Below are 24,374 nucleotides of genomic sequence, written 5' to 3'. Positions count from 1 at the left end.
TTAGAACAGAGATTTCTTGTTTAATTTATAAAAACATGTAAAGATGAAACAATAAAGTCATACTAAATCAAACTAAGCCTATTTTATTTATTTGAGGTTTTCTGTCTTATTTTAAAAGTTGAATCTACGCACATAATATCAAAGGAGAAACATTTGTTGAAACATTTAACTATGGCATAACTTCGAAAATTACTTTGCAAATATCCCTTGTTTTGTTTTTTGTAGATCCCAATTTAAAACAATCAAGCTGTTCGGATTTACTGCTTTTTATCATGCAACATTATTATTTAACATATAGTAAAGACATTTTTTATTGTTAAGTCATCAAAATGATTTAAAGCTCTAGTTCACCAATAAATTCAATTCTGTCATTATTTTCTCATCCTAATGAAATTCGTAAGTCACATAAATGAGGGTGGAAATCATGACTTGAGAAGTGAAAACTAATTGTAATTGCATTGGAAAAAAGTGATACAATTGATACATTTGGGCTAATAATATTAATAATTCTTTATATCTTGTTGAGTCCATGCCAAACAACAAAAGATAAGTCACAGACAACACTCTTCACCTCAAAAGAGGAAGTTTTTATGACATGTTTTTTCAGAAGAGACATGAGAAAATACCTTGAAATTACCTTATGTGTACTGTCAAGCTTGTTTTTCAGTCAGAAACGCCATTATTTCTATGCCTAAAACTCTTCTTGATCACCCACACTCCTACACCCAGGGCTAGAATTAGCTTCGTACCCAAAGCCAGGGCGAGCAGCAACATTATAAGAGATGAGTTGTTTGTGGTTGACCTCTCTGTCATAGAAGGCAAAATGTAAACCGTTGCTTGAACCTTTCCCAAAGAGTTTGAAGCTGCGCAGGTGTACTGTCCCCCAGGTTTGACATCCAGAAGTTCACTTGATGTGCGGTATCGTCCGTCAGCCTCGTGAGAAAGAGGGAATGTTGTGTCGTCTTTGAGGAATCCGTCTGGAGCTATCCACTGAACATCAGGAAGAGGGGAGCCCTGAACTTGACAAAGGACTTTGATGCCAGATGCTTCGGTACCTTCGGTCCACAAGCTCAGGATACGAGGTGCGGCTGATAGTAAACAAATATTTGTATTGTACTAACAAAAACAACAAACTTTTTAAGACGTTGGAAGGGCTCACACAGATGTAAAATACTTGAATATGATTTGCTTTGAATTAATAAGGCAACAAAGTAATCATTTGTTTTCTTACCCTCCACATGGAGACGGGTACCCAGTGTGTTCTCAAATCTTTCATGAGGGTGCCCATGGGTTCCTGGTAACTCCACGCGACAATAATATCGGCCACTGTCCTTCAAGTTCACGCTGTTGATCCTGAGAGAGAGGTCATGTTCTCTATGGTTGCCCTCCAGGCGGTAGTGCTGGTCCTGGTCGGGCTTTGACTGGCACTTCTGGCTGTTGTTGAGGCTTGTACATTGGAACAGCACAGTGGCTGCCCGTCCGTGGCCAAGGGTCCACACCACATGCATGGAGAAGGGATGGGTGTGGTGCGGGTGAGTAAAAGAGCAAGGGAGCACTATCGGGTACCCTTCAATCGCCCTGACCTCTGTTGGGACCTTCATGGACCACCCGTCATCGTCTTTGGCTGTGGCTATAAGGAAACAGAGTTTATAAAGGTTTGAAAGGTAGAAAGAAATACAATCCATTTCATGGTATGATCAGATTTCAATGTTTTCTGATTTGAATTTGCTCACCTGCAGTGAAAATAAGTAGTATTAGGTAACGAGGTCCACCGAAGCGCTGCATGTCTGCTAATTCTGAAAACTGTCTGCATTTATGGTTCAGGATATAAAAAATCTCCTAGCCACATGTTCCCTATAATGACTCAATATCACAGGGCGATTCACCACTCATTATTCATAGCAATTCCTGTACTGTACAGTATTCATTTCTTTTAGAAACACGGTAAAAACTAGTTGGGTGTGAAATAACACGAAAATTATAATTTTGCTTTGCAAAACAATATTTTACTGTATTTTTCTGGCACCACAGGATAATTTGGGTTATGATGAAGAGTCAGACTCTCTTATCTGTCTTCATTCTTTTTTGAAATCATGCATTTTTATGGTAAAATTTTCATTTAATCAGCATTTCTGAATGTATTGAGATCATTCCAGTCCAGTGTTTGTTGTATTTCAACAACATCAAACCTCACGGAGGGTTGACAGAGTCATCCATCAGCAATGTGAAAGACTGACAGAATGACAACATGATCACACAATTGTATTTGAACTTTTCCTTAAATACATGTACAAATTTTAATGTTGTATTGCTTAAAAATGAATATGAACGTGTTTTCTTTACAGTATTTGAGGTCTGAAAAAATGCAGAGCAAGTTTTTTGTTATTTAGACCCGTTACTCCACTTTTCATTTTCTGCAAATAGAATAGAAAATAGCATAAAAATACAAAAAGAAATCATATTAGTTGTGGCCTAATGGTTAGAGAAAATAATTATGCAATTGTCTGTATGTATGCATGTGCCAGAAAAGTACTGTTAAATTAATTTTAAAATGACATGCTTTTCATGTTGTTTTGTTTTTAATGTGTTTCTAAAATACATTAAAATTCAAAAATATTTTGGAGGTGTAAGAATGATAATTTCGTTGGTGATGCCCAGCTGCTTTTCTGTAGTTTTCTCAGAGGTATTTAATGGACCTTCTCGTTTTTATTTACACTTTACAACTGGTAACAGAATGATCCTCATGTACAAAAACCAGCTTGAAAAAGCTAACAAAGAACATTAGTAACAGCCTCCACTCACCAGTTCACTAAACTCAGTTTCGGAAAACACATAAGCATGGAGCCATTTCCCAGTTTTTGTCATTTGTTACCCTCCATTTGAGTCAAAGTCAACTTACTTTCATTATAGAGTTCCTGTCTGTCTGGTCCTGTAACATTTTATCTGAAGATGCAAGAATTTCTACTCGGCTTGCTTTCCTTCCTGTGTACTCTCAAATGTAATTATTCACTTTTAAGCAAGGATGAGACAATAAAGGTAAAACGTAACTTAGAAAATAAAAACCTGAACTTCAAATAACAATGATCTGTTTTCATCTGCAGGTTTAACAAGCGTAGACTGGGATGTAGTTCTTCAACCCGAGGTCCGAGGCTCTATGGGTCAAAATGTGATTCTCCCATGTGTCTTCAAACACCCACAACAAAATACTTACGCCAGCAAGATCACTGTTAAGTGGATACAGAAACATGTTGCAAAGCCTATATTTCACTGCAGTCTGCTCAACCAGACAGATAGGCAGGATCTTACCTGCTCCGATCCAAGATCACCGAAGCGATTTTGGCTCCACGGGAACCCCAGAAGAGGAGACCTTTCATTGGGTATTAATGACTCAGTGTTTACTGATATCAGTCGGTATATCTGCAGGGTGGAATTGGACTATGAAAGTTACCAGAGCAGGACCAGCACACTGCTTAATATCACAGGTGAGAGAAGAAGCTGAGTGTTACACAATCTATAAGGCCACATGTTGTTTCACTTAATTCATGATTTGTAATTTTCCAATGCAGCTCCAGCAGAGATCCTCAATCTAACTCTGGACTCACAGGCTCAAGTTCAGGTTGGGATGCTGAAATGCATTGCCCGAGGGAATCCAATACCATCAGTGAAATGGATGTCTTTATCTAAATCGCAGGAAAATGTTCCAATATCCAAAACTGAGAATAGAGACTACACAGTCATCAGCTCAATCCCATTCTCTGGGCAGGATGTGTTCACCTGCCAGGCTGTTAACTCACTTGGCCAGGCTGAGAGAACATTTCCAACGAAGCCTCTAAATGATTCTGGTCTTCTGGTGTGGATTAGTGCTCTGGGATGTTTGCTGTTTCTTGGGATGCTTGTTATTGTTGGTGTTGTGGTAAAAAGTAGTTGTCAGGCTTTACATTTGGATAGAAACAAAACATACTTAAAGTATTAAAATACATTTGTTTGCATTATGTTTTTATAGATATTTTTATTTTTTATTTTATAGAGGCAAGAGATGCCCAGAGTCAACTTACTTTGCAGATGGGGAAAATCTATGTGGATCAGCCTAATGACACTGTAATCTATGCCAATGTCAGCTATGGTAAGAATAGGCCTATAATGAATTGTGTTGTTATTGTGTACATCTCGGTATCTATGTCATTTAATAGAGAGGATGTAATTAATTGAATAGGCCTTTGAGAACAAATATAAATTTTATTTAAAAAAATATAATTTAACAATTATTAAGTCTTATAACAAAGTAATTGATTTAAAGATTTAAGTTTCATAATTTAAAAAAATAAACATTTTGTTAATATTTTTGTATAAGCTTTTCTTCTTTATGCCTAAAATAGTGCGAAAAAAGTATAGGCTATCACTCACATTTAAACATTGTAACAGTATTACTGTGAGCCTCTGGATCTTATGTTGCAGTTTATTTTAGGGAGGTAAAATTCAGTTTGTAATTTTGGTGTTTTTTTCTATACATTGATTTAATAGTAACATTATTCTTTCTGTTTTTTAAAGGTGCAAGACATTTAGCACTAGAAACACCGGTCAGAGGTGAGTTAGAGCTTGTGTCATATAATCGCAGTATTTTGGAATGGCCAATTTGTTATAACCTTTTGCATGTGTATATTTTTACAGGTTTGAATGACCCAGTTTATGGTCGCAGTAAGGAGTCGACCTACATCGAAAGGATATGAATTGATGTTGAAAGACGTGGTATCTTTAACTAACATCATTCTCTCTCTATAAATTACTAATACAATCTGCCTTACTTATAACTGATAATAATGTCTACATAGATTCATTAGCCTACATGTTATAGTGTAAATTGAGTTTCCGTCTTTAACAGCTCATTTGCTTATGGCAGAACTTGTTCATCCACTTACAATGCCTTTAAAAATCTTAAAAGATGCTTAACGGCCATAAAATTGACTGGACACAACGTTTCTTAATGAATTATTTTCAAGTTTTTACAATTCACTTTATTTTCAACTAACTATGCGCCTGCATGTGCACATTTTCACGTGATCTCTGTTATTTTTCTCATCATTGGTCAGAATAGACCAATCACAGTCGTTTATTATTGTACGCAAGATGTTTTAATTAAAATGATTGAGTAAAGTTTTCTCCGTCGTGTTTTATTCTTTGAATATTAGGATGAAAATACGTGTAATGAAAGTATCTAAGAGGCCTGAAGTATCGATGTAGAAATATTTACTACTTGGTTGAACAGGAGTCAGTTATTTGAGCCTCCATATGCCCCCTTGTGGACAAATATAAGGATCCGCGGAAATCTGTATCATACCAAACTTTTGCAATGGCCATTGGTCACACCCAGTTGTAGTTCACAGTCTAAACCAGTGATCCCAGTTAGATGCTTTAAAATATTGTCTTTTATACGTACACGTACGTTACATTTATTAGCATATCAGAATGTCTCACACTGTAGTTACTACAATGACGACGACAACAACATCGACATCGGATGGAGGATTTTGCAACATCGGTTATGCGCGTTCGCTTCAAGGATTGCTGAAAATAGGCCAAGTGGTAAGAAAAAGTTATATTTCTGTAACGTCGTTTATTTAATGTTGTAAAATCAGATTGATGTACACCATCTTAGGATAACCGCTTACGGAGGTGATGCAGTCAGATTGTTTTACCGAACTGATAGCATAGCATTCATATAAATCGATTAACGGAACTTACCACTTTCCGTTATTAGTACATCTAACGTGCTTACGTAAGAACAGAACGTGCTCTCCGAAGTATACGTTTGGTTTATTATGGATGTTGGTGAAGTTAACTCTGTTTCATCAAGTTAAATAAAATAAAAATGCATATTATTTGCACAAAAATGACATATTGCACATGTCAATTTTATGGCCATATTTTTTGGATGGCCAAAAAAAAATTTTACCATGAAATTTTACCAATTTCATGGTAAAATAATTTTTACAGTACTGTGGATACCCAAGTACTATGGTACAGGTATTACCATTTTATACAGTGACTGTTCCATAAAAGGTTTCTTTATTCACAGCAGTTGTCATTTTAGGGTGTGAGTGTGTGTTAAAAGTGGGGGTGGGGTGGACCACTGATGCTCTGTAACAGCTGAATGCTAAAAATGTAGAAGTGATGATAGACATTTACAATAAAACATGTGTTGCCCCAGTGAAAACCATGAATAATTTATATTCACGGTTTTATGATGTTTTAAGGATTTAACATACTTACTTGGTATGTTATACTTATGACGTAGTATGTTATATATAGTAGTATACTTTAGTTTGGACCTATTGCCACATCTTTCATTTCTGTGATCATTTTTTTTTCTGTGAGCCTTATCACATCTGTATTTTCGGAAGAGAACACAAAGGTTATAGAGGACATTCACGTTCATGCATTTGGCATACGTTTCTATCAAAAGTAGTTTACAGTGCATTACAGAATGTGACCAATTGAGCTACACGAACACTATGAACTATGAATCTTTGGTTCCTTTTCTTATGTATTTTTGTTTTGATCAGGTGACCCTCTTGATTGCTTTCCTGTGTGTGCACTGTGAGTCACGGTGGACCGATTTCTCCGCGTTACGGTACTTCGAGGTAGTCACTGTATGGTTCCTTATTGTCTTCCTCTTTTTCTTCCTGATGTATCTGATGAGACTTCAGAGCAAAATTCCATGCATTAACTGGACTTTGACAGTAAGTCCACACGTACCATTTTTCCATTTTCACAATGACCAACATATTTCATTTCACACACTTAGCAGCATGTTTTGTGGTCTTAGGAAGTCTGTGAATGATTTTATTCTCAGACACTTTCTCGTTCTCTTACAGGAGTTTTTACATTATGCCGTAGGAGGTATCTTGGTCTTCATCGCTTCTATCGTTGCTGTCGTGAAAAGTTATGGGATCCCAGGTTTAGTCGCTGGATCTGTGAGTTGATTCTTTGTGTTTGCTACAGTGCAAAAGCCTTCCTGTGTAGTAGATGAGAAAACAGGAAGGGTGTCTCTGTAATGTTACAACATGCTCTGGATGAGTTTCTTGTGCACAAGGTGCTTTGGTGCATCGCACAATATTTTTGGATTTCAATAATATTTAATCGTAGATTATACTAATGCGTTGGTTTATATATATATAACTTTACAGGTGTTTGGCTTTATGGCTACATTTCTTATTGCCATCAGCATATGGACCTCTTATAAGGTTACATGTGGCTCTCAACCAACTGGTGAGTCTGACCCTGGTGTACAACGATACAATTTGTGACATAGAAACTGTATAGAAGAAAGAATTTACCCCTACTTTAATGAAATTAGATATTTGAATAAGCAACGAGCAGGAAACGTTTACAGAATTTAATATGTTAATGCTCTCTTGAAGGTGCAGCAGTTTAACATGAAGAATGAAACTGTCTTATAACCTGAAAGTATCAAGGAAGATTCTCGATTTGTTTTAGATTGTTGATGGGTGCTTTAAAGATCTGAAAGGGGGCATTTTGACACCCGTTGAAGATGCTGTATCCTGGACACAAGATGTGCATTCTGCGGCTGGGATCAAAGGTCTGAATTTAGCAGCTGTAAGACTCCTAAAGAGTGGAATGTGGTTCTTTATCCTTAATGCCTAAAGCCAAAAGAGGCCATTTATCCACAAGATTGTTTACATTATTTATTTGATACTATATCATGTCTTCTAGAATCGATATAGTGCTTGCAATCAAAGTATTATACGACTGAAGTTTAAGAGTTTAAAGAATTTGCGGATTGATGGTGTCTCACTGTATTATAATTTTAAGAGATGAAGTGTTTTTGCTTTTCACAGTATTTATGTATGGTATTGTAATACATAACAGCATTACTGTAAAGTTTGAAGATCTGGCTTTCCGAGTGCAAGTAACTTGTTTTGTACACACTCTTTGCTTTAAAAGTCTTGGCTCTAAATGATGTGTCGCATTCTATTTCTCCAATTTAAAAGAAGCATGCTTAAAGTTACTTTAAGGTAGCATGATGGGATGTATTGGGGATGATACCATTTTACGTAAAAGGGATATAATGTGTACACTTTGAGAGTGACGGGAAGTGGGTGGTGTTACAGTAAAGCACTTTAGCCCCTTCAAAAGGAAACGCCTTGAAAAACAAAGATGGGGAAAGGGAGGAATGTATATTCAATATATAGTTTTAGCTTAGGCAGTGAAATTGTGGCATATGCTAGTTTTTTCCTTATTTCATAACCGTATTTAAACTAGAAAGGAAAAGGGCTATAGGGAGAAATTAATTCCTAGTTAGGAATGATGCCAAATAAGACACCCATGGAAAAAGAAAGAGGGTATTCACTGCTGGAAATATGACTCATGGGCATCATAACTCCGCCTTCAGAGTCTGTTTAGCCCTGCTTAACTTTCAATAATAACACTTTGGTGATTTGGGTGAGGTTAGATAATAGATATTCACATACGTGTCTTGTTCAACAGAGAACCAAAAGAACATGATCGATTAGATGAGTAGATTACACGTCAGTTATTACTGTATGAGTTGGGGAAGAATTTCATAAGTAAACACAACCCAGAAAGCTTTGCGGCCTCACAAAATGTTGAAACTGGCCACAAGAGGGCAACAAAGATTCAGATTACGCACAAGAGAGAAATTCTAATAGACCCAATGCTACCGCCCAGTGACATTTACAATACAAAGGTTTTATGAAAATATAATTTAAGTATACTATGGCTTCATAAATGAAATGCACCGTATAAGATCTTTTGTTGAATATTAACAGGGTCATTTTTACTCCAATCGAGATGCTTCATTAACATCCCAGCAATCCAAATACAGGCAGAGGCAAAACTTAAGGCAAAACACTTTTCTTTAAGAGGAACACGTTTTTCCAAATTGATACATAGAGGGAATTGATACATTGACTTTTCGTCTACAGAAGAAAACATAATCGACCTAATTTATTGTTGTAATTCGAATCGTGTAACCTATACCAGAATCTGTGATTGACAGCATTTATTCAACATTTACCTTCAATACTTCAGTGTAAAAAACAAAGATCATCTGCACAATTCAAGTAAAACAGGTTTGGAATTATATCAATTAGAGTGATGAGTAATTGTCATTAAATAATTAAAAGTAGTGATGAGTAAGGTTGTAGGGGACAGTGTATAAATTATTTTTTTTGGATTATGTGTATAAAGCAGGAATAGTTTTTACTGGCATTTACTGACTCAAAACAGTAATTCCAGGAATTATCTAATACTTCCTTTTTTCACAGTACTAACGTATTTGACTAGTGAATGACAGAATGTCTGCATATTCATTGTTCCTGTTAAACATCATGTCACAACCGGGCTGGGAAATGTCTCTGAATTCTAGCCACATTCTAGCTGATATAATTCATATTACTTCCCAAGTATTTGTTAAGCGTATTAAAGAAGATCAGAACAACACAACTTGTCTAGACCACAACTAAGATGCATATATCCATTCTTGTAATAAGTTGTCCAAGAATAACAAATATGGAGTGTAGTGTATATCGATTTTTAGCTTTAGCGAATAGTAAATCGCTGTGAATAAATGCGTCTGTCGACTTCATATTAGCCTAACTGGCAACAACCAGTCAAGTCCTTCCCCCAAAACGACAACCTGTGAGTACGGAAGTGAAGCAAAACTTCGCCACACAAAGAACGTGGGATAGCTGAACGCACACAATACCGCCATCCGATTTAACGAGCAGGTATATTATCTTTTAACACGTATTACATTATTACTATCTCTAACAATCTGTTACATTTTGGTCTGCAGTCTCTTTATCTCAATGCTGTTGCTTAAATTAATCTTTACTTTCGTTTCCCTCAACGTGGCTAGGAGGTGCCGCGCTGACTTTAAGTTTCTTTTGCGTAACAGTTAACGTACACGCTTGTTTAGTTCGACATGTTTTAATATGCACTCATTATCGCGCTACCCTTCTGAACATTTACGTTTATTTGATTGCTTTCAGATTCGTATAGAAAACCATGGCGACCGCCAACGACCTGGTGTACAACACGACTACGGTGCAAGCGCCCAAAAACAGAAAGTGGTTCATCGTTCCGACGGAATATCTGGACAAAAAAAGATGCGCGATTAAAGTGGTTGAAGTGGTAAGTTTGTCTCAAACTAGAGAGCTTTTTAAATTAAGAGGTTACTGTCATTTTACTAAATTGTTGGTCTGGTTTAATGACTTTTTAAAGACGCACGTTAAGCGGAAACTGCAATAGTAAACAATAGATGTGCCGGAGGTCAGGCCAGGTGGCGCTGCGCATATCAAAGAACCGCGAGAGCAAGTTGTCAGTACAGGGCAAAAGCAGTTTAACTCTCGCGGTATTTTGGTATCATGGACGTATCGGTGTGCGCAGCGCTGCATGAAGTCGAACACACCCAGTGTTTCTGCCCAGTATGCAGATTATTATGCAGCGTGGTGAGGAAAGTTTTTGTAAAAGAGGTATCCATAAACTCTTTTACTTTGATTTTTAATTTGGATGTCTCACCAGAATGCTTTGAGAAGTTCTAATATGGAATGTTGCTGTATTCTGTCTCGCACATACTTTGTAATTAACAAGTTAACACGTGGGTGTCTGTGTTTTCCAGTTGTCTTGTTATTTACACAGTCATACAAAGTATAGCAGGGCCGGTCTGTGGCATAGGCGACATAGGCAGTTGCCTAGGGGGCAAAATGACCCAAGAGGCACCAGACGAGAGTGCCAAACGTGACATGTAAACATCTTCTTGCATCATGACCCGATTATGATTAACTATGATTGATAATCTTGACGCATTAATTATGCATGTGAAACGGAGACCAGGTAGTGTGGTCTGTGCAGCTAAACTTCAATCCGTAACTTTAAGAAATGCCCCCATTACTTATGCCAGACTGTGGCCTTGTGTTTAAAGTGACTGCTTCCCATTCTGGACTCATTGTCTGTTTTAAGTTTAAATCCCACTCGGAGCAGCTTGCTTCTTAAGAACCATTTCACTGATAACACTCACACTTAGTGCTGTTTTTGATTCCTTTAAAATAAGTGTGAATTTTGCTTTAAAATAGGTTAATTTTCAGATATTTTATTTATTTATTTTGTAAAGTAGGGGCACAATCAAAAATTTTGCCTATAGGGCACCAACAGAGGCTGTGCCGGCCCTGCAGTATAGCATGAAGTAAAAATAGTCTAAAGTAAAAATATAGAAACAGAAAAAAATAAGTAAGATACATTAAATCTTCTAGAAAATTACAGAATTTTAATAATCAGATTCTGGACAGTAATAAACATATAGTGCTTTTAACTGTATTTGGTTTGTCGTTTTTCTAAACAAGTTTGTCTCTTTTAACATTGTTTGAATGTTGCTCAAGTGGCACTTTGTTGGATTGTGTCCAAAACAAGTTTAATTCTGAAATTCCCTTCAGTTCTTCTGTATCTTCCATGTGTGACAAATGGTAATTTGCTGATAGTAACATGCTGCATATTTCCTGGCACAAGTGCTGTCCTTAGTGAAAACAGTTATAAAAGGTCATTCTTGTTTTGTTAAAGTTGATTCTGGGAGATTTTCCTGTTTATGTATTACAATAATCTTGTGTTGACATCTTTCTGTGTTTTACTACAGTTTATATGGTACATAAAGCAGCTTTAAGTCTCTTGATTTAAATATGAATATGGCCATCAGCTAGTGATACCAGTAAGACTGATCTCTAGTATTATTAGTGTTGTTAAACTCTAGATTTGACTATTGCCCAAAATGTTAACCCCATTCTGCGGTATTAACAAAAGTTACTTTACTTCAAGTATTCATAGAATCTATAGTAAGGTTAATGAAGGAGATTGTGTCCTTTTTAATCGCACCAGTAGATTCTTGTGACATTCAAAGTAATGTCAAGTGTCAAAAATTACCGCCTGTCTTGACTCTTAATGCAATTACTGAGGCATTTGTTACTTCCTAAGTATGCCTCTGTGGCAAAAATTGTCAAAATGCTGAACATCGGTTTCTTACGAGATATACTGACTAATTCTTGCATTTTTATAAGGAACAAACATTTGTTTTCATAGAATTAATCCAATAATTACCACACGGAGGTCAGCATACAAATACTATTTATCAGTAAAACCCCTATAGGTCACTTTGTCTCATAGCTCAAGGAAGTTAGATTTCATCAAGTATTTCTCAAGTGTAGTCTGGGAAAGTGCCAGTAGAGTTTTTAGTCATTTACAAAGTGTTAACTTTGTGATGCACATCGAGTGATTATTTTAATACAATCATGTTTCACTAAAAGAACAGCTAGGCAGATTCGACATTTGATTACATAGAGTACAGTATGTACAACACTAGATGTACATTAATACTAATAATTATAATTATTTCTACAGCCATAGAGCTGGTCTTTCTGAATGGCATTGAAACATGACATGCTAGAAATTCCCTGTCTTTAATTTTCCATTTTGTTTTACGCTGTGACACCATGGTACTTCCCATTTGCAACGTCATCTGGATTAATTGCAATCCTGATACGGGTACAATGCAATGAGTTTCATGTCCTTACCTGTTTCCAAACTTGTTGTACCCCAAGTCATTTTCAGTAAAGGTTAAAAAGTTGTGAGAAAATATGTTTATCTCTGCAGCTTGCTTTGCTTTTTGCACTCAAATACCATTCAACACTTTTTCAGAAATTTATAATATAAATATAAAGTAAATAATATGTATATAATATGTTAAATATATATATAAAGGTAAAATGCATTGTGTTGTGTACTTTAGGAAGCCTGTGCTTTGAAATGGCTGTTTTCCCGTTTGTGATGTTGAAGCTTCTGTTTACCAGTTTATTGCCATTGATACCTGTAACAAGGTTCAATAAAAAGGAAGGAAGGAAGGAGGCCGGAACCGGCGAACATTAAACAAACCACTTTAATAAAAATAAACAAACAAAAACAAGGAAGTAAAATGCCGGCTGCCACCTCACGGTCGACTGCCGTCCATAAGAACATAAATACAAACTAAACACATGTCCGGGCCTGGTCCTCTCTCTTCGACGGTCCGGTGGCTCGTTCTCTTATGCTCAAGATGCCTCGACTCACGGTCTCGCCCCGCCTACTCCACTACATACCCCCATCGCCCCTCACAGACTGGGGGTACCCCCGAGACTGTGCTTGCTCCCTCCCTCGGGGTCTCCCAGTCTCGGAGTACCTTTCCCCTGGGGCTATGTAGCGACGAGACAACGGAGACGGGAGCCCTCGGAACGACCGGAAAGAGAGAGAGAAAGAAAAATTATAGTACGGTTCACAGACATGCTGCCACTCGATCCTCAACCAGCCGGGGTTCTCTCCTTCGCGGTGCCTTGCGGTGGCCCTCGCCGCACGGTGGACGGCTCCACCATCGGCCCCCTGGCGACCAGCGGTGGCTCCTCCTTTAGCGGGCAGCAGCGAGTTCCCCGTCCCCTGCTCCCCTCCCTTGGGCGGACGGTAGCAGCCTCCGGCCACTGGGAGGCCGTGGCTGTCCTCGCGCTTCCACCCCCTGCTCCTCCCCCGAGGGCGGATGGGCACAGGCTCCGGCCTCTGGTGGACGGTGGCAACTCCCCCGCTCACACTTGGACGATAGCCACCCCCGCCTCGACCTAGGGGCGTGGCAGCAAAGGTCGCCGTCCCACCGAAGCTTTGGCGGCCCAAAATGGGTCCTCCTCTTCTCCAGAGCCAACTCTCCGGCACCGCGAGACCACTCGGCGGCAAGGACTCTCCTACAGCATGTCTCTCCTTCCTCCCGGGTTTCGGCACCAATGTAACAAGGTTCAATATAAAGGACGGAAGGAGGCCGGAACCGGCAAACATTAAACAAACCACTTTAATATAAATAAACAAACAAAAACAGTGAAGTAAAATGCCGGCAGCCACCTCATGCCACGTAGTCCAAAATGTCCTCCATACAAACATTTGAGGTCTGTCTTCTCAAATACATGTCTAAAACAAACCTCTTGACTGTTATTTGGTGTCAGTAACCAATGAAGAGCTGCTTTGGTCTTTCCTGCCTTTTTACACAGGATTTCGAATAGGTTCTGAAGGGTAGTGATAAGGTTTTGCTGCTTAAGCTGTAATAACAATGACTTGATGTGAAACAGCCTTATTACTTCCTACAATTAATTTTTCTTGTCACATGAGTACCCCAGAGATTTCGTTAAAACAAATCTAAAAAATGTTTGTGCGCCTGCAGACTACTACAATGCAGCATGCTTACTTTTAAGGCTGTATTTTTCGGTTTGTAATAGTGCCTTTTTTATTGTGTGTGTGTTTTATAAGAAATTAATTTGACAGCAAGACTGGTGCTTAATTGTAGATATGGACATCGACAACTAATAAATACTTTGTTTATGCATCAGAGCAATACATAAAAAAGGACAGAAAGACTTCACTTGAGTCAGAAAGTGATCTCATAGCAGATTCCCAAGAAAAGAAAGTATTTGTACAGTATCTATTTATGCTAGTTTCAGTTCACTAAAGGGAAATATTACCGTCTTCTGAAATAGAATTATATAGTATTGATATAATTATCCAACTAATTATTTGACCTTTGGACAAATAACAACCTGAACACAGAAAACTGTAAAAAGTAACACAACAGTGTGATGATATGATTATTAAGATCTTTTAATTTATTCATGCTTGTATTATTAGTGTAACAAAGTAAAAGAAATAAACATAATCATTGGGTGTATGTTTCATTTCATTTGGAAAGCTTATGGTGTTGGAAATTCCCTAGGTCACACCCATTTTCTTTTGGTTTCAAATCATGGTTTGGAAAACTTAGTTAACTCACAGTTTTGTAAGATTTTTTTTGTTGCACCTTTATGCCACAATGAATTCAGTTCAAAAATTGTTTTTTTTTCTTCATTTACTTGCTTGCTTTGAGTTGTTCCAAATCTTTATACATTGTTTTTGGTCTGATGAACACAGAGAAAGCTATTTGGAAGAATTTTTGAAACCAAACCGTTCTTGGCCACCATTGAATACCATTGTGGGAAAAATTACAATTGTAGTCAAAAGTGGCCCAGAACCATTTGATTTCCTACATTCTTCAAAATATCTTGTTCAACAGAACAAAGAAATTTACTGAATTTCTTTCTACTTTGGTAGTCAATGGGTGGTAAAGAACTGTTTGGTTACAATAAATTTCCAAATATCTTACTCTGTGTTTATCAGAACAAAGAAATGTTTACATATTTGAAACAACTTGAGGGTGAGGGAAAGACAGAATTTTTGTTTTTGGGTCAATTTTTCATTTAAGTAAATGAATAAAAAAAATCTGTCATCATTTACTCACCATATCATGTCACTTTAAACCTCTATTACTTTCTTTTGCATAACACAAAAGAAGATATTTTGAAATATGTTGGTAACCAAACAATGGCGATACGCATTGACTAAAGTAAATGGGTATTGCCTTTGTTTGAAATTTCCATTTTCATTTTTGGGTGAACTATCACTTTTAGTTTCTCTTGCATACAGGTATCAAAAACTGAATCTACTGACACTGCCACCCGCTGGTCATGTCATGATTTGGGATTTAAAATTGTGTCCCCTCATCTTTTTTCTTGTGTGACGTTTGTGGTCATGTAATGATTTGGGATTTAAATTGTGTCCCCTCAGCTCTTTTCTTGTGTGGCGTTTGTGGTCGAGGAGATCGTGTCTAACTGCTCAGCGTGCGGGCCACTCTACTTCTTTGAATTTGTCAGCTGCACAGCCTTCCTCTTCACACTGTTGCTTCTCATCCTGCTGGCCACACCGCTGCACCAGAGAGTCGGAATTAACAGTTGGCCCACTCTGGTAAGAAAATGTCTGCTTTAGGTCAACTGATAGAGCATTGAAATATAAGCGTAAAGCATAGGGGTTTGATTCCCAAGGATCACACAAACTTGAATGCATTGTGATTTCGGGAGAAAACATGTGCCAAATGTAAACGTATAACTTTATTGTTGAAGTTATTGTGAAATTATTATAAACATACTAGCGTGCTCTAATTTGTTGGTACTCTTCCACAAAAACGAAGAATGCACAATTTTCTCAGAAAAAACTTGAAACTGACAAAAGTAATTGAAATCTACCATTGTTTTTTCCATATTTTATAGAAATCAGACTGTATTTTTGTTTTTTTTATTCAACATAATATTCTAAATAACAGAACAAATGAAATGGACGAAAATGATGTGACCCCTAACCTAATATTTTGTTGCACAACCTGCAAGCAAACGTTTTCTGTAGCTCTCAATGACACTTCTGCATCTGTTAACAGGTAGTTTGGCCCACTCTTCCTGAGCAAACTCCACCTGTCTCAGATTTGATGGGTGCCTTCTATTTTCATAGATGTTCGAAAGGATTTAGATTTGGATTCATAGAAGGCCACTTCAGAATAGGCCAATGTTTTGTTTTGATCTATTCTCGGGTGATTTTAGCACCGTGTTTTGGGTCCTTATGCTGTTGTAGAACCCATGACCTGCGACTGAGACCGAGCTTTATGACACTGGGCAGTATGTTTCGCTCCAGAATGCTTTGATAGTCTTGAGATTTCATTGTGGCCTGCACAAATTTAAGGCACCCTGTGCCAGATGCAGCAAAGCATCCCCAAACCATAACAGTTCTCCTGTGTCTTCTTCCATGGAGCCCACTTTTGCTCATAAAGCGACGGATTGTGCGATCAGAGACTGACGTACCTTCATCTTGGAGTTCAGCTTGTATCCCTTTGGCAGTTATTCTTGGTTCTTTTTCTACCATTCGCACTATCCTTCTGTTCAATCTGGAGTCTTTTTCTCTTGCGGACGCGCCCAGGGAGGTTGGCTACAATTCCATGGAAATTAACTTCTTAATAATATTTGCAACTGTTGTCACAGGAACATCGAGCTGCTTGGAGATCACTAAGCGCAGATGTTTTGAAACACTGTGTCAGTATAAAAGTGCCGTTAAAGCAAGTGAAATTTTGACATTATTTGCGATATTGTGACATTTATAGTTTCATTTGGTTAGTTACATATAGGTAAGATTAAAAATGATTATTAAGATATTATTAGATAGGCTTAACAGTAAGGAATAGTTAGGATATATAGTGGCACATTCATATAGGCTTCGTTAGATAGTGACAGATAGAACAGAATACGTTAGAGATAGGATCTCATAGATAGGTAGATACAGTGCTCGAATTGATGGGGGCTGGGGGGAGCTGGGATCCCCCATAAGGCACTAGTGCCCCCCATTAAGAAGTAAAAAATTTACTTTGGGGGGTCCCTCAGATATTTATATTTGAGTAAAAATTATAATGACAAACGTGATTAAATTCATGCAATGGATGTTGTAAATTTTGTGAAGTAATTATTTACAATAATTTATATTCAGTTTGTTTATGGGCTAGTTGTCATGTCTCTTTAAATTTGAAATGCCCCGCCCCACGTCTAAAGACCGCCAAGCGCAAGACAGTGAAAGAAGCCTGTTCTTCTATGTAAGCCTGTTTTAAATATAATAGTATATAGTTATGCATATTATAATCAAGTATATTGTGTATTTTGTATCAATTGTATGTTGCGAGACTAACCCCCACCAAAAAAAGTCTTATGAGGTGGTTCAATTCGAGCACTGGGTAGATAGATATATTTATATGTTAAATAATAATGGATGCCCATGTAAGAGCTTACATATGTGGTTTGGGAGCATTTCCACACTTAAATTTTACAATAATGTGCTTCAGATTGTCTTAAAATACATCTTTTAAATGTTTATTTTAATGACTTTAGTAAGTTTTACCCAGGATTTGAACCCGGGGCTACAACTTGCCAACCGAAAAAAACACTAACCAAATATTCTCTAAATAGACTGATACAAAATTTGTGTTGTCAACTAGTAATCAAGCCTGTTTCGGAGCCATTTTTAATATGACCACTAGGTTTCACCATAGAAACGGGTGTTGGACAGTTTCGAAGCTTTGACACAGTATGGCACATTTGCTTCGACTGTTTTAGTGTTTAGTGTGTAGTCTTGCTCTGCCCACCAATACAAGCAATACAAGCAATACAAGTCTATTATTTTCTTTCTGAGCTCCTCAGACAACTCGTATCTTTTGCTTTCTCTGGTCCATGTTCAGTGTTGTGCACACAATGATGCCAAACAGCACAGTGACTACTATTCTCCGTTTAAATTGGACGAATAACTGATTACAAGATTGGATACATGTGTGATACTAATTGAAGAAACTAATTAGTTTGAAATATCACTGTAATCCAATTATGTATTATCTTTTCTAAGGGGTACCAACAAATGTGTCCAGGCCATTTTAGAATATCTGAAGAATAGCAATAATTCATCTCTTTCCACAGCTTATTTGCTTTATTCTATGACATACCAAAGGCATGCACGTATAAATGATACAATAGCTTTTAATTTCATCACTCTTCAGGAGGAATGAAGCATTATGTCAATGAGCTGTAAGGGTAATGACACATTTTAGCACATCTGTACATGCATAATGTTAAACTAACATTCTTGTACATTTCCTTTAGGATTTTTCATACACGATAGGTATGGCGGTCCTATTCTTCCTTGCCAGTATTGTGTTCGCAGCAGACAATGGCGGGACATCCATGGAAAAAACTGCAGTGGTATGGCACTCCATTATGTTTTAACATATTTGGATAAAATAGAGATTTTAACTGTAATTTTCCTTTAATCAACTGTCCATTGTTAATAATCAACCGTCTCTTCTGTATTGCAGATATTCGGCTTCATGGCCACAGTAATGTTCTTTATTGACTTTGGTTTGTTTATTAAAGAGAAAGGTATTCCATGCAAAAAGAGGACCAGTCAACCTACTGAAACCACTGCTGGGGCATTGCCAGAGCGTGAGAAACTTAATGGGACTGACTAAAAAGTCCTGGGAGTATTTTTTACCAACATTTGATCTGCAGACTGCTGTTATATTTGAGTCTTTTTTCTAAAATACAGATTTATCCATAGGCTATAAATTTTTTCAATATTTCCATTCATATCACTATGTTATCTTGTGCTTTTTTTACTCCGCAATAGATGTCATTGCATTTGAAGTAGTGGACATCTCGTATCGTTTCTTAATGGCACAATGACAATGTTTCATGTTTGTACATTTGTAGTGGAACAGAAATGAAATTATTCTGCCCAACATCTTGCTTATGACTTAAAAAAGATTCATTATATTTCTTACAGAAGTGCTCATTCGTGATTTATTTATTATGTATTCATTCCCCATATGTAATATATATTTTCTAAGAAAAATCAGGATTTGATCACTACCTTTTCACAAAAATAGGAATAATCTGTGGATAAATTGCTGAAAAAAAAAAACAGCAGTTTGTATATATTGATTTTTTTTTTGTGGGACAGGTTAATACTGCACTGTATACATATCAAGAAATATGTCTAACTGTTAAGAGGTTGGCAAGGTGTTGTAAAGGAATAAAATGGGACGTAGTTATTAAAGCCCTTTTATTATAACGTTCGCTGTGCAAGGGATGTCAGGGGTGTACAGTCAGTTTTTTTAAATGATTTTTTTTTTTGTATTGTTTGGAACTAAAATAGTTGTATATTTCCCCTTATCTGACATCATGGGATCAGAGAAGATGATTTTTATTCTGACTTGTACTTTGGAATGGAATAAAACCCTTTCCAAACAGATGTTTATGTGTGTATGTGCGTAGGGCCACGTGTGTTTAAAAAATGCCCACAGAAATGAACGGACTGCAAGGTTTGGATGACACTAATTTGCCTTATGTTGTAATCGTCTTATGATGAAGAGCAGAGCGTTGCGGTTGAATTGTGCATATGTACAGTAAGTTCTAGATTAAATGCTGACCTACTTTTTTAATCAACCTGACTAAACCAAATCAATGACATGTTAGATGAAAGGTTTGATCATGTGATGGTTTTTCATTTCTCCAAATGTTTAGAGTGGGTATGTGTATGCCAGAATTGTTTAAGGGTCACATGGAACACATTACCAGCACTGTTTTTGTGAACGACTCTTCGTATCAGATAAGCAATAAACCGTTTTCAGAGTTCCAAGTATCAGACTCTTGTTTCATGTATTGTTTGTTCTGCAATATGATCGGGCTTCAGACCGTTGAAGTTTTGTTTGCCATGTAAACAACACTGTGTCGTTGACTATGGAGTCGCACACAGCTTTTTTTGTCTTTAAAAGTGTGAGATTCTTAGACATCCAAAGTTGGCTCAGTTCCACCTTCAAAGAAAACACAAAGTCTTATCAGTTGTAGTTTTCAAAAAATATTGTTTACAAAATAATTATTTTGGAGTTTCACTCACCATAGCACAATAGAGAACATTAAATATCCGGAATAGTCATTATTTTCTTTGAACATCATCCGCGAGTGAAAACGCCCTTTGGTGTTCTTTCATCCAATCGTTGCCCTGCCGGACACCTGTTAGAATTTGATGTTTTAAGGTAATATATGTTTTAAATTCAAAAGGGTTAAGCACATATGTGTGTAATTAAAACAAAACCAGCTATTTTTAACATGTCACCTGTTTTTATGCTGCACGCTTTGTATGCATGCACATGATGTAGGACTATTTATGTAGCTCATATCACAATTTATATGCTAAATATAATTACTTTTATGTATTTACATTTTTATTCAAAACTGTTTGGCAAAACAGAAAAGACGCATTTTTACAAACTGAAGCTAGATGTCGCTGCCTGCAAAGCTACAAACTGCATTGTACAGTAGCCCAGTCCGTTACATAATTCTAAATCATTCTAAAGTTTTCTCATTCAGTGATACACCTCGTAACTGTCTGATAAATGTTTAAAACCTTTATTTTCATTGTATGTGTTGCCTGTAATATTAATTCTAGCACTACATTTATGAAGAATATTATTTTTTAAGAATATATTTTTAAGAATTTTTTATTTTAACCTGCGACTTGATCACAAACAAAAGGTGTGAAAAAGTGACATTGTCTGTGAAGTGTATCACTTTTTTTAATAATACCTATAACATATGTGCATAGTTTTGACCCTGCCTGAAAAAACAGGCTGTAGTCTGATCTCAATTATGAGATCGAAAACATCAACCTTTGATTTCATATGACCTTACTTACTTAATCCATAATATATCAAGGTTTTTTTTCAACAGAATGTAGTTCTACTTTACATTATGCAGGATGATTTGATGTAGAAAATATAAATATTTGCTTTTGGTTTTCACAGGCAGGGTCACTTTTTAATTTGTATGTATGTTAAGTCACAACAGGTTTTGTGTTTGTGTTTGGCAAAGAAGCACTTCAAAAATAAAAGCAAATTTACCTGTGGCATTTACCTGTATCTAATAGCAACTCCGCTTGAAGTCCGTGTAATCCTCGTATTTTGTACAGCGCGTGAAGGGGAGGGACAGGAGCGCGCGAGATGCGATCTCAGAGACACTCGCTGCACTTTACTCTCATTCATCTGCACATCGGCATGAGGATGGAGCTCGACTCCTCGTGTACAGCACATATCTGCTTAATGCTCCGTTTATGATCGCAAGCAGAGGAAGCATCAATTTGCCTTGGATTAATTTTCATGTTTGTTAAGGTGAGTACAAAGATTCCTCTAATTGCAGCGCCCTGCACGAGCACAGGTGCATCACAAAGATGCTCCGTTACTTTTATTTGGACAAAAATCACTTTATGAAATAAAAAGTGGAAATGAACAAAGATTAAGGTTGTTTTGTATTTTGTTGCGTGTTAAAGGATTGTTGTGTATTAATTTATTTGTTATTTCATAATTCTGATTGAGAAAGTGTTAGCGCATAAATAACTTTACAAGATATGTATTTATTAAACGTTATTTATTGTTATACTGTATACTGCACACTTTACTTTTACACTTTTACATCAATATCTATGCATTTTCGAACAGGTATTTAATATCATTTTAAAGTACCGTATGCTATACCTTTCTTTAAATCAGTCAGTTTTTTTAGAAGATTTAGGCTACATAATGTGCGACCAACCGTCGTCTATCAACCTTTATAAAGGTGCAATTCTTTCAGTGTCCAGATGGGGATTAACAATTAAAGCAAGTTTAGCGAAAGAGACCTTTACCCTATTTGTTTGCTCTACCTGAATTTGTCTGTTTAAGGTTGAACTTCTAACACCCAGTGCAAGAGTCCTTATAAATAAAAGTGGTTACTCTTAGACAGAAGTGGTGGTTAAATTTTTATTTGGATATCAATACACTTTTTATCTATAGGTTTCTGTTTTTCTTAAAAATCTTTAATTCACTCAAAATATATGTTAAGTCCCTAATCTATTTTCTAAACTAGGCCTTTTCAGGAAACCGTCCCAATACTCTTACATTTCCATTATGTCTTTACTTACCGTTTCACATGGGCCTTGTGTGTCACAAGTATTTAATTCTTCTCCATTTAGAGAATGTATTACGTCCCATCTAATTAGCTAACTTCCTAAAGAATAATGAGCTATCATTTTCAATAGCTGCTGGCGGCCGTGTCCCATCCTTGTGTGATCCAGCAGGCTGATGAGCTGATCACATTCAAGTGAATAATTGTTTTGTTGTAAATGACTGGAAAAAAGGCTAAATGAGACAGCAGGATGCAACACTCTGCTGGGATTCAAACCAACTGTATCATTCATTTTCTGAGAGTCATCATTGGTGTTTGTCAAATTATGCTCAATGGTTTAAAGAGGGGGAATTTCCTGCTGATCTTGAGAGAGAAAATGATCATGCGAAATGGAACATTATGCGTCGATAAGTTCAGAAGACAATCGTGTCAGACAATTACACGTTTCAGGTCAAATGTGTGGCTCTGAAATGCTTGATACTCAAAGGTTCAAATCCCAAATGGGGTGTTTCTGTGAACAGCTGTCATTGTGGCGCTGAGTGAGGCAGGAATGCGATTAACTCGAGACCAATAGGAGACCTTTTTACATTTTTATACTGAGATATTTTTTTTTACATGTGATATTCCTCCGGCTATTCTCATCAAAATCTTTGAAAACTATACTGTAAGTAATTAACTATACTTAAGAAACATGTAAAACAAAATGAATACATGAGATTACTTGAATTTTTTTGTAATTCATTTTATAAGCAAAGTGTGATGTGAGCCATGGCAGAGCCACCCCCAAGCAACGTTTTCTTTGGAGGAAATATTCTGGTAAATCGAGATTATCCATTCAGTTTTAAATCGAAGAAAATCAAGTTGTTGCCAATGTTGCATTTTCCATATTCTTTTCATTGCTTTTTGGCAAAATTATATAAATTCCAATACAAAAAAGCAAAGTCACCAGGCATGTGGCCTCTGCACAGCATAGATGATTAAGTACCCAGTGTCTGATCCTGCTGGGGACAAACAGAGTGGCCCTTACCTCACACATAGACGCACATTCATCAACACTGCAAATTTTGCAGAGAGCCCATTATGATGGGTTCAGACGGAATGCATTGCATTAAACATATTACACATGACACAAATCTGGCTTTGGGGAAATAATTCCAACATAATCTTATGGATCTGAAGTGAAGTTTGGTTTCCTGTGTGTAAGCTTATGAGTTATAGTGGACACAGCTCAGTCCCTTCAGTAAAGAGGTACTAATGTTGGAAACCGAACAACAGCTGTACCCATTGAGTTGCATTGGTTTTGTCTCAATAAAATTGAAGCGAGTGGTACCCCTGTTGTTCGGTTACCAACATTCTTCAAAATATCTTCTTTTGTGTTCAACAGAAGAAGAAAGATAGTCATACATGTTTGAAATTATAAGAAGGTGAAAAAATGATGACAGAATTTTCTTCTTCTATCTGAACTATCCCGTTAACCCTTTAAAACCGTATAAATCGTCGCCGATGCATTTTACCATGCGGTGTTCATTTAACCGTAACTCTTCAACCAATTATTCTAGCAAATAAATTGAATTGCTCCGAAAAGTAGACAAATTGAGCTTTTAATAAATGTGTTGCTCAGGTACCTACTACACATGCATTTCTTATGATCATATTTTGACCCAATGGAGTAAATGTGGGTCATCACCATAATAATCTGTACATTTTGTGCTGAAGAATACCTCACGTGAAATAGAGTGCAGTATGTTGGTATTGAATTTGTAGTTTATGGATGGTTAAAATGGTTACTTTGTTGGTTTTATGTAAATTAGGAATAGTGGATTCAGGTTCAGATTAATTTACTCAAAATTACAATTCCAATCAATCACTTTCTTAATTGTATAAAGGTTTGTGGGACTAATTTTCTGTGTAAAACCTAATATTGGATATGCAGGAGAATTTTTTTGGGGGGGTGTA

The 24,374-nt window shown here is 36.8% G+C and overlaps 5 protein-coding genes across 12 annotated transcripts in view; 4 read left to right on the top strand and 1 right to left on the bottom strand.

Moving 5' to 3' along the window:
• Positions 1 to 427: 427 nt before the first annotated feature.
• Positions 428 to 3,931, bottom strand: si:dkey-11p23.7 (V-set and Ig domain-containing protein). Its single transcript, XM_056763530.1, has 7 exons — positions 3,795 to 3,931; positions 3,307 to 3,417; positions 3,064 to 3,224; positions 2,900 to 2,982; positions 1,734 to 1,863; positions 1,232 to 1,630; positions 428 to 1,088 (listed from the first exon to the last, which is right to left on the bottom strand). Exons 5-7 carry the CDS (start codon positions 1,783 to 1,785, stop codon positions 664 to 666), a joined length of 876 nt encoding a protein of 291 aa, XP_056619508.1. The 5' UTR covers positions 1,786 to 1,863; positions 2,900 to 2,982; positions 3,064 to 3,224; positions 3,307 to 3,417; positions 3,795 to 3,931; the 3' UTR covers positions 428 to 663.
• Positions 2,886 to 5,156, top strand: siglec15l (sialic acid binding Ig-like lectin 15, like). 6 transcript variants are annotated; one of them, XR_008908611.1, is made up of 6 exons: positions 2,886 to 2,998; positions 3,102 to 3,482; positions 3,567 to 3,913; positions 4,028 to 4,123; positions 4,549 to 4,584; positions 4,669 to 5,156. XR_008908611.1 is itself a non-coding variant. In XM_056763525.1 (6 exons), the coding sequence occupies exons 1-6, from the start codon at positions 2,950 to 2,952 to the stop codon at positions 4,725 to 4,727; spliced, it is 984 nt and encodes a 327-aa protein (XP_056619503.1). In that variant the 5' UTR covers positions 2,886 to 2,949; the 3' UTR covers positions 4,728 to 5,156. The 6 variants fall into 6 exon arrangements, 5 of the variants coding, with proteins under 5 accessions (XP_056619503.1, XP_056619504.1, XP_056619502.1 ...); XM_056763525.1 differs by having other exon boundaries at positions 3,567 to 3,616; positions 3,692 to 3,920; positions 4,549 to 5,156; XM_056763526.1 differs by having other exon boundaries at positions 3,567 to 3,920.
• Positions 5,157 to 5,315: 159 nt separating this feature from the next.
• On the top strand, positions 5,316 to 7,986 carry cmtm7 (CKLF-like MARVEL transmembrane domain containing 7). Of its 2 annotated transcripts, none has more exons than XM_056763532.1 (5): positions 5,316 to 5,580; positions 6,561 to 6,737; positions 6,873 to 6,971; positions 7,185 to 7,266; positions 7,495 to 7,986. In XM_056763532.1, exons 1-5 carry the CDS (start codon positions 5,464 to 5,466, stop codon positions 7,500 to 7,502), a joined length of 483 nt encoding a protein of 160 aa, XP_056619510.1. In that variant the 5' UTR covers positions 5,316 to 5,463; the 3' UTR covers positions 7,503 to 7,986. The 2 variants fall into 2 exon arrangements, with proteins under 2 accessions (XP_056619510.1, XP_056619509.1); XM_056763531.1 differs by having other exon boundaries at positions 7,419 to 7,986.
• Positions 7,987 to 9,638: 1,652 nt separating this feature from the next.
• Positions 9,639 to 20,121, top strand: cmtm6 (CKLF-like MARVEL transmembrane domain containing 6). The gene is made up of 5 exons (XM_056763273.1): positions 9,639 to 9,767; positions 10,032 to 10,173; positions 15,691 to 15,867; positions 18,585 to 18,683; positions 18,797 to 20,121. Exons 2-5 carry the CDS (start codon positions 10,048 to 10,050, stop codon positions 18,947 to 18,949), a joined length of 555 nt encoding a protein of 184 aa, XP_056619251.1. The 5' UTR covers positions 9,639 to 9,767; positions 10,032 to 10,047; the 3' UTR covers positions 18,950 to 20,121.
• A 1,400-nt stretch (positions 20,122 to 21,521) lies between these two features.
• Positions 21,522 to 24,374, top strand: part of cpne4a (copine IVa) — a 48,637-nt gene continuing 45,784 nt past the window's right edge. The window contains exon 1 of one of the 2 annotated variants that reach the window (XM_056763136.1): positions 21,522 to 21,646. Coding sequence is in view for 1 of the 2 variants with exons in the window: in XM_056763135.1 (XP_056619113.1) it covers positions 21,635 to 21,646 (12 nt within the window). In the remaining variant the exon portion in view is untranslated. The remainder of the gene's footprint in view (positions 21,647 to 24,374) is intronic. The other variant, XM_056763135.1, reaches the window with a different exon arrangement.

The sequence above is a fragment of the Triplophysa dalaica genome, chromosome 12, assembly GCF_015846415.1.
Source record: "Triplophysa dalaica isolate WHDGS20190420 chromosome 12, ASM1584641v1, whole genome shotgun sequence".
NCBI lineage: Eukaryota > Metazoa > Chordata > Actinopteri > Cypriniformes > Nemacheilidae > Triplophysa > Triplophysa dalaica.
The sequence above is the reverse complement of the archived record's forward strand: the minus strand, read 5'-3'. Positions and strand labels throughout refer to the sequence as shown.

Bases quoted from the DNA above. Each gene is read 5' to 3' on its own strand.
- si:dkey-11p23.7 (XM_056763530.1), bottom strand. From the start codon at position 1,785: ATGCAGCGCTTCGGTGGACCTCGTTACCTAATACTACTTATTTTCACT. The intron at 1,631-1,733 runs GTGAGCAAATTC...GTTTCCTTATAG, and splicing joins ACTACTTATTTTCACTGCAG to CCACAGCCAAAGACGATGAC. The intron at 1,089-1,231 runs GTAAGAAAACAA...GTTTACTATCAG, and splicing joins TACCCGTCTCCATGTGGAGG to CCGCACCTCGTATCCTGAGC.
- siglec15l (XM_056763524.1), top strand. From the start codon at position 2,950: ATGCAAGAATTTCTACTCGGCTTGCTTTCCTTCCTGTGTACTCTCAAA. The intron at 3,483-3,566 runs GTGAGAGAAGAA...TTTCCAATGCAG, and splicing joins CACACTGCTTAATATCACAG to CTCCAGCAGAGATCCTCAAT. The intron at 3,921-4,027 runs GTAGTTGTCAGG...TTTATTTTATAG, and splicing joins TGTTGGTGTTGTGGTAAAAA to AGGCAAGAGATGCCCAGAGT.
- cmtm7 (XM_056763531.1), top strand. From the start codon at position 5,464: ATGTCTCACACTGTAGTTACTACAATGACGACGACAACAACATCGACA. The intron at 5,581-6,560 runs GTAAGAAAAAGT...TGTTTTGATCAG, and splicing joins TGCTGAAAATAGGCCAAGTG to GTGACCCTCTTGATTGCTTT. The intron at 6,972-7,184 runs GTGAGTTGATTC...ATAACTTTACAG, and splicing joins CAGGTTTAGTCGCTGGATCT to GTGTTTGGCTTTATGGCTAC.
- cmtm6 (XM_056763273.1), top strand. From the start codon at position 10,048: ATGGCGACCGCCAACGACCTGGTGTACAACACGACTACGGTGCAAGCG. The intron at 10,174-15,690 runs GTAAGTTTGTCT...GTGTCCCCTCAG, and splicing joins CGATTAAAGTGGTTGAAGTG to CTCTTTTCTTGTGTGGCGTT. The intron at 15,868-18,584 runs GTAAGAAAATGT...CATTTCCTTTAG, and splicing joins TTAACAGTTGGCCCACTCTG to GATTTTTCATACACGATAGG.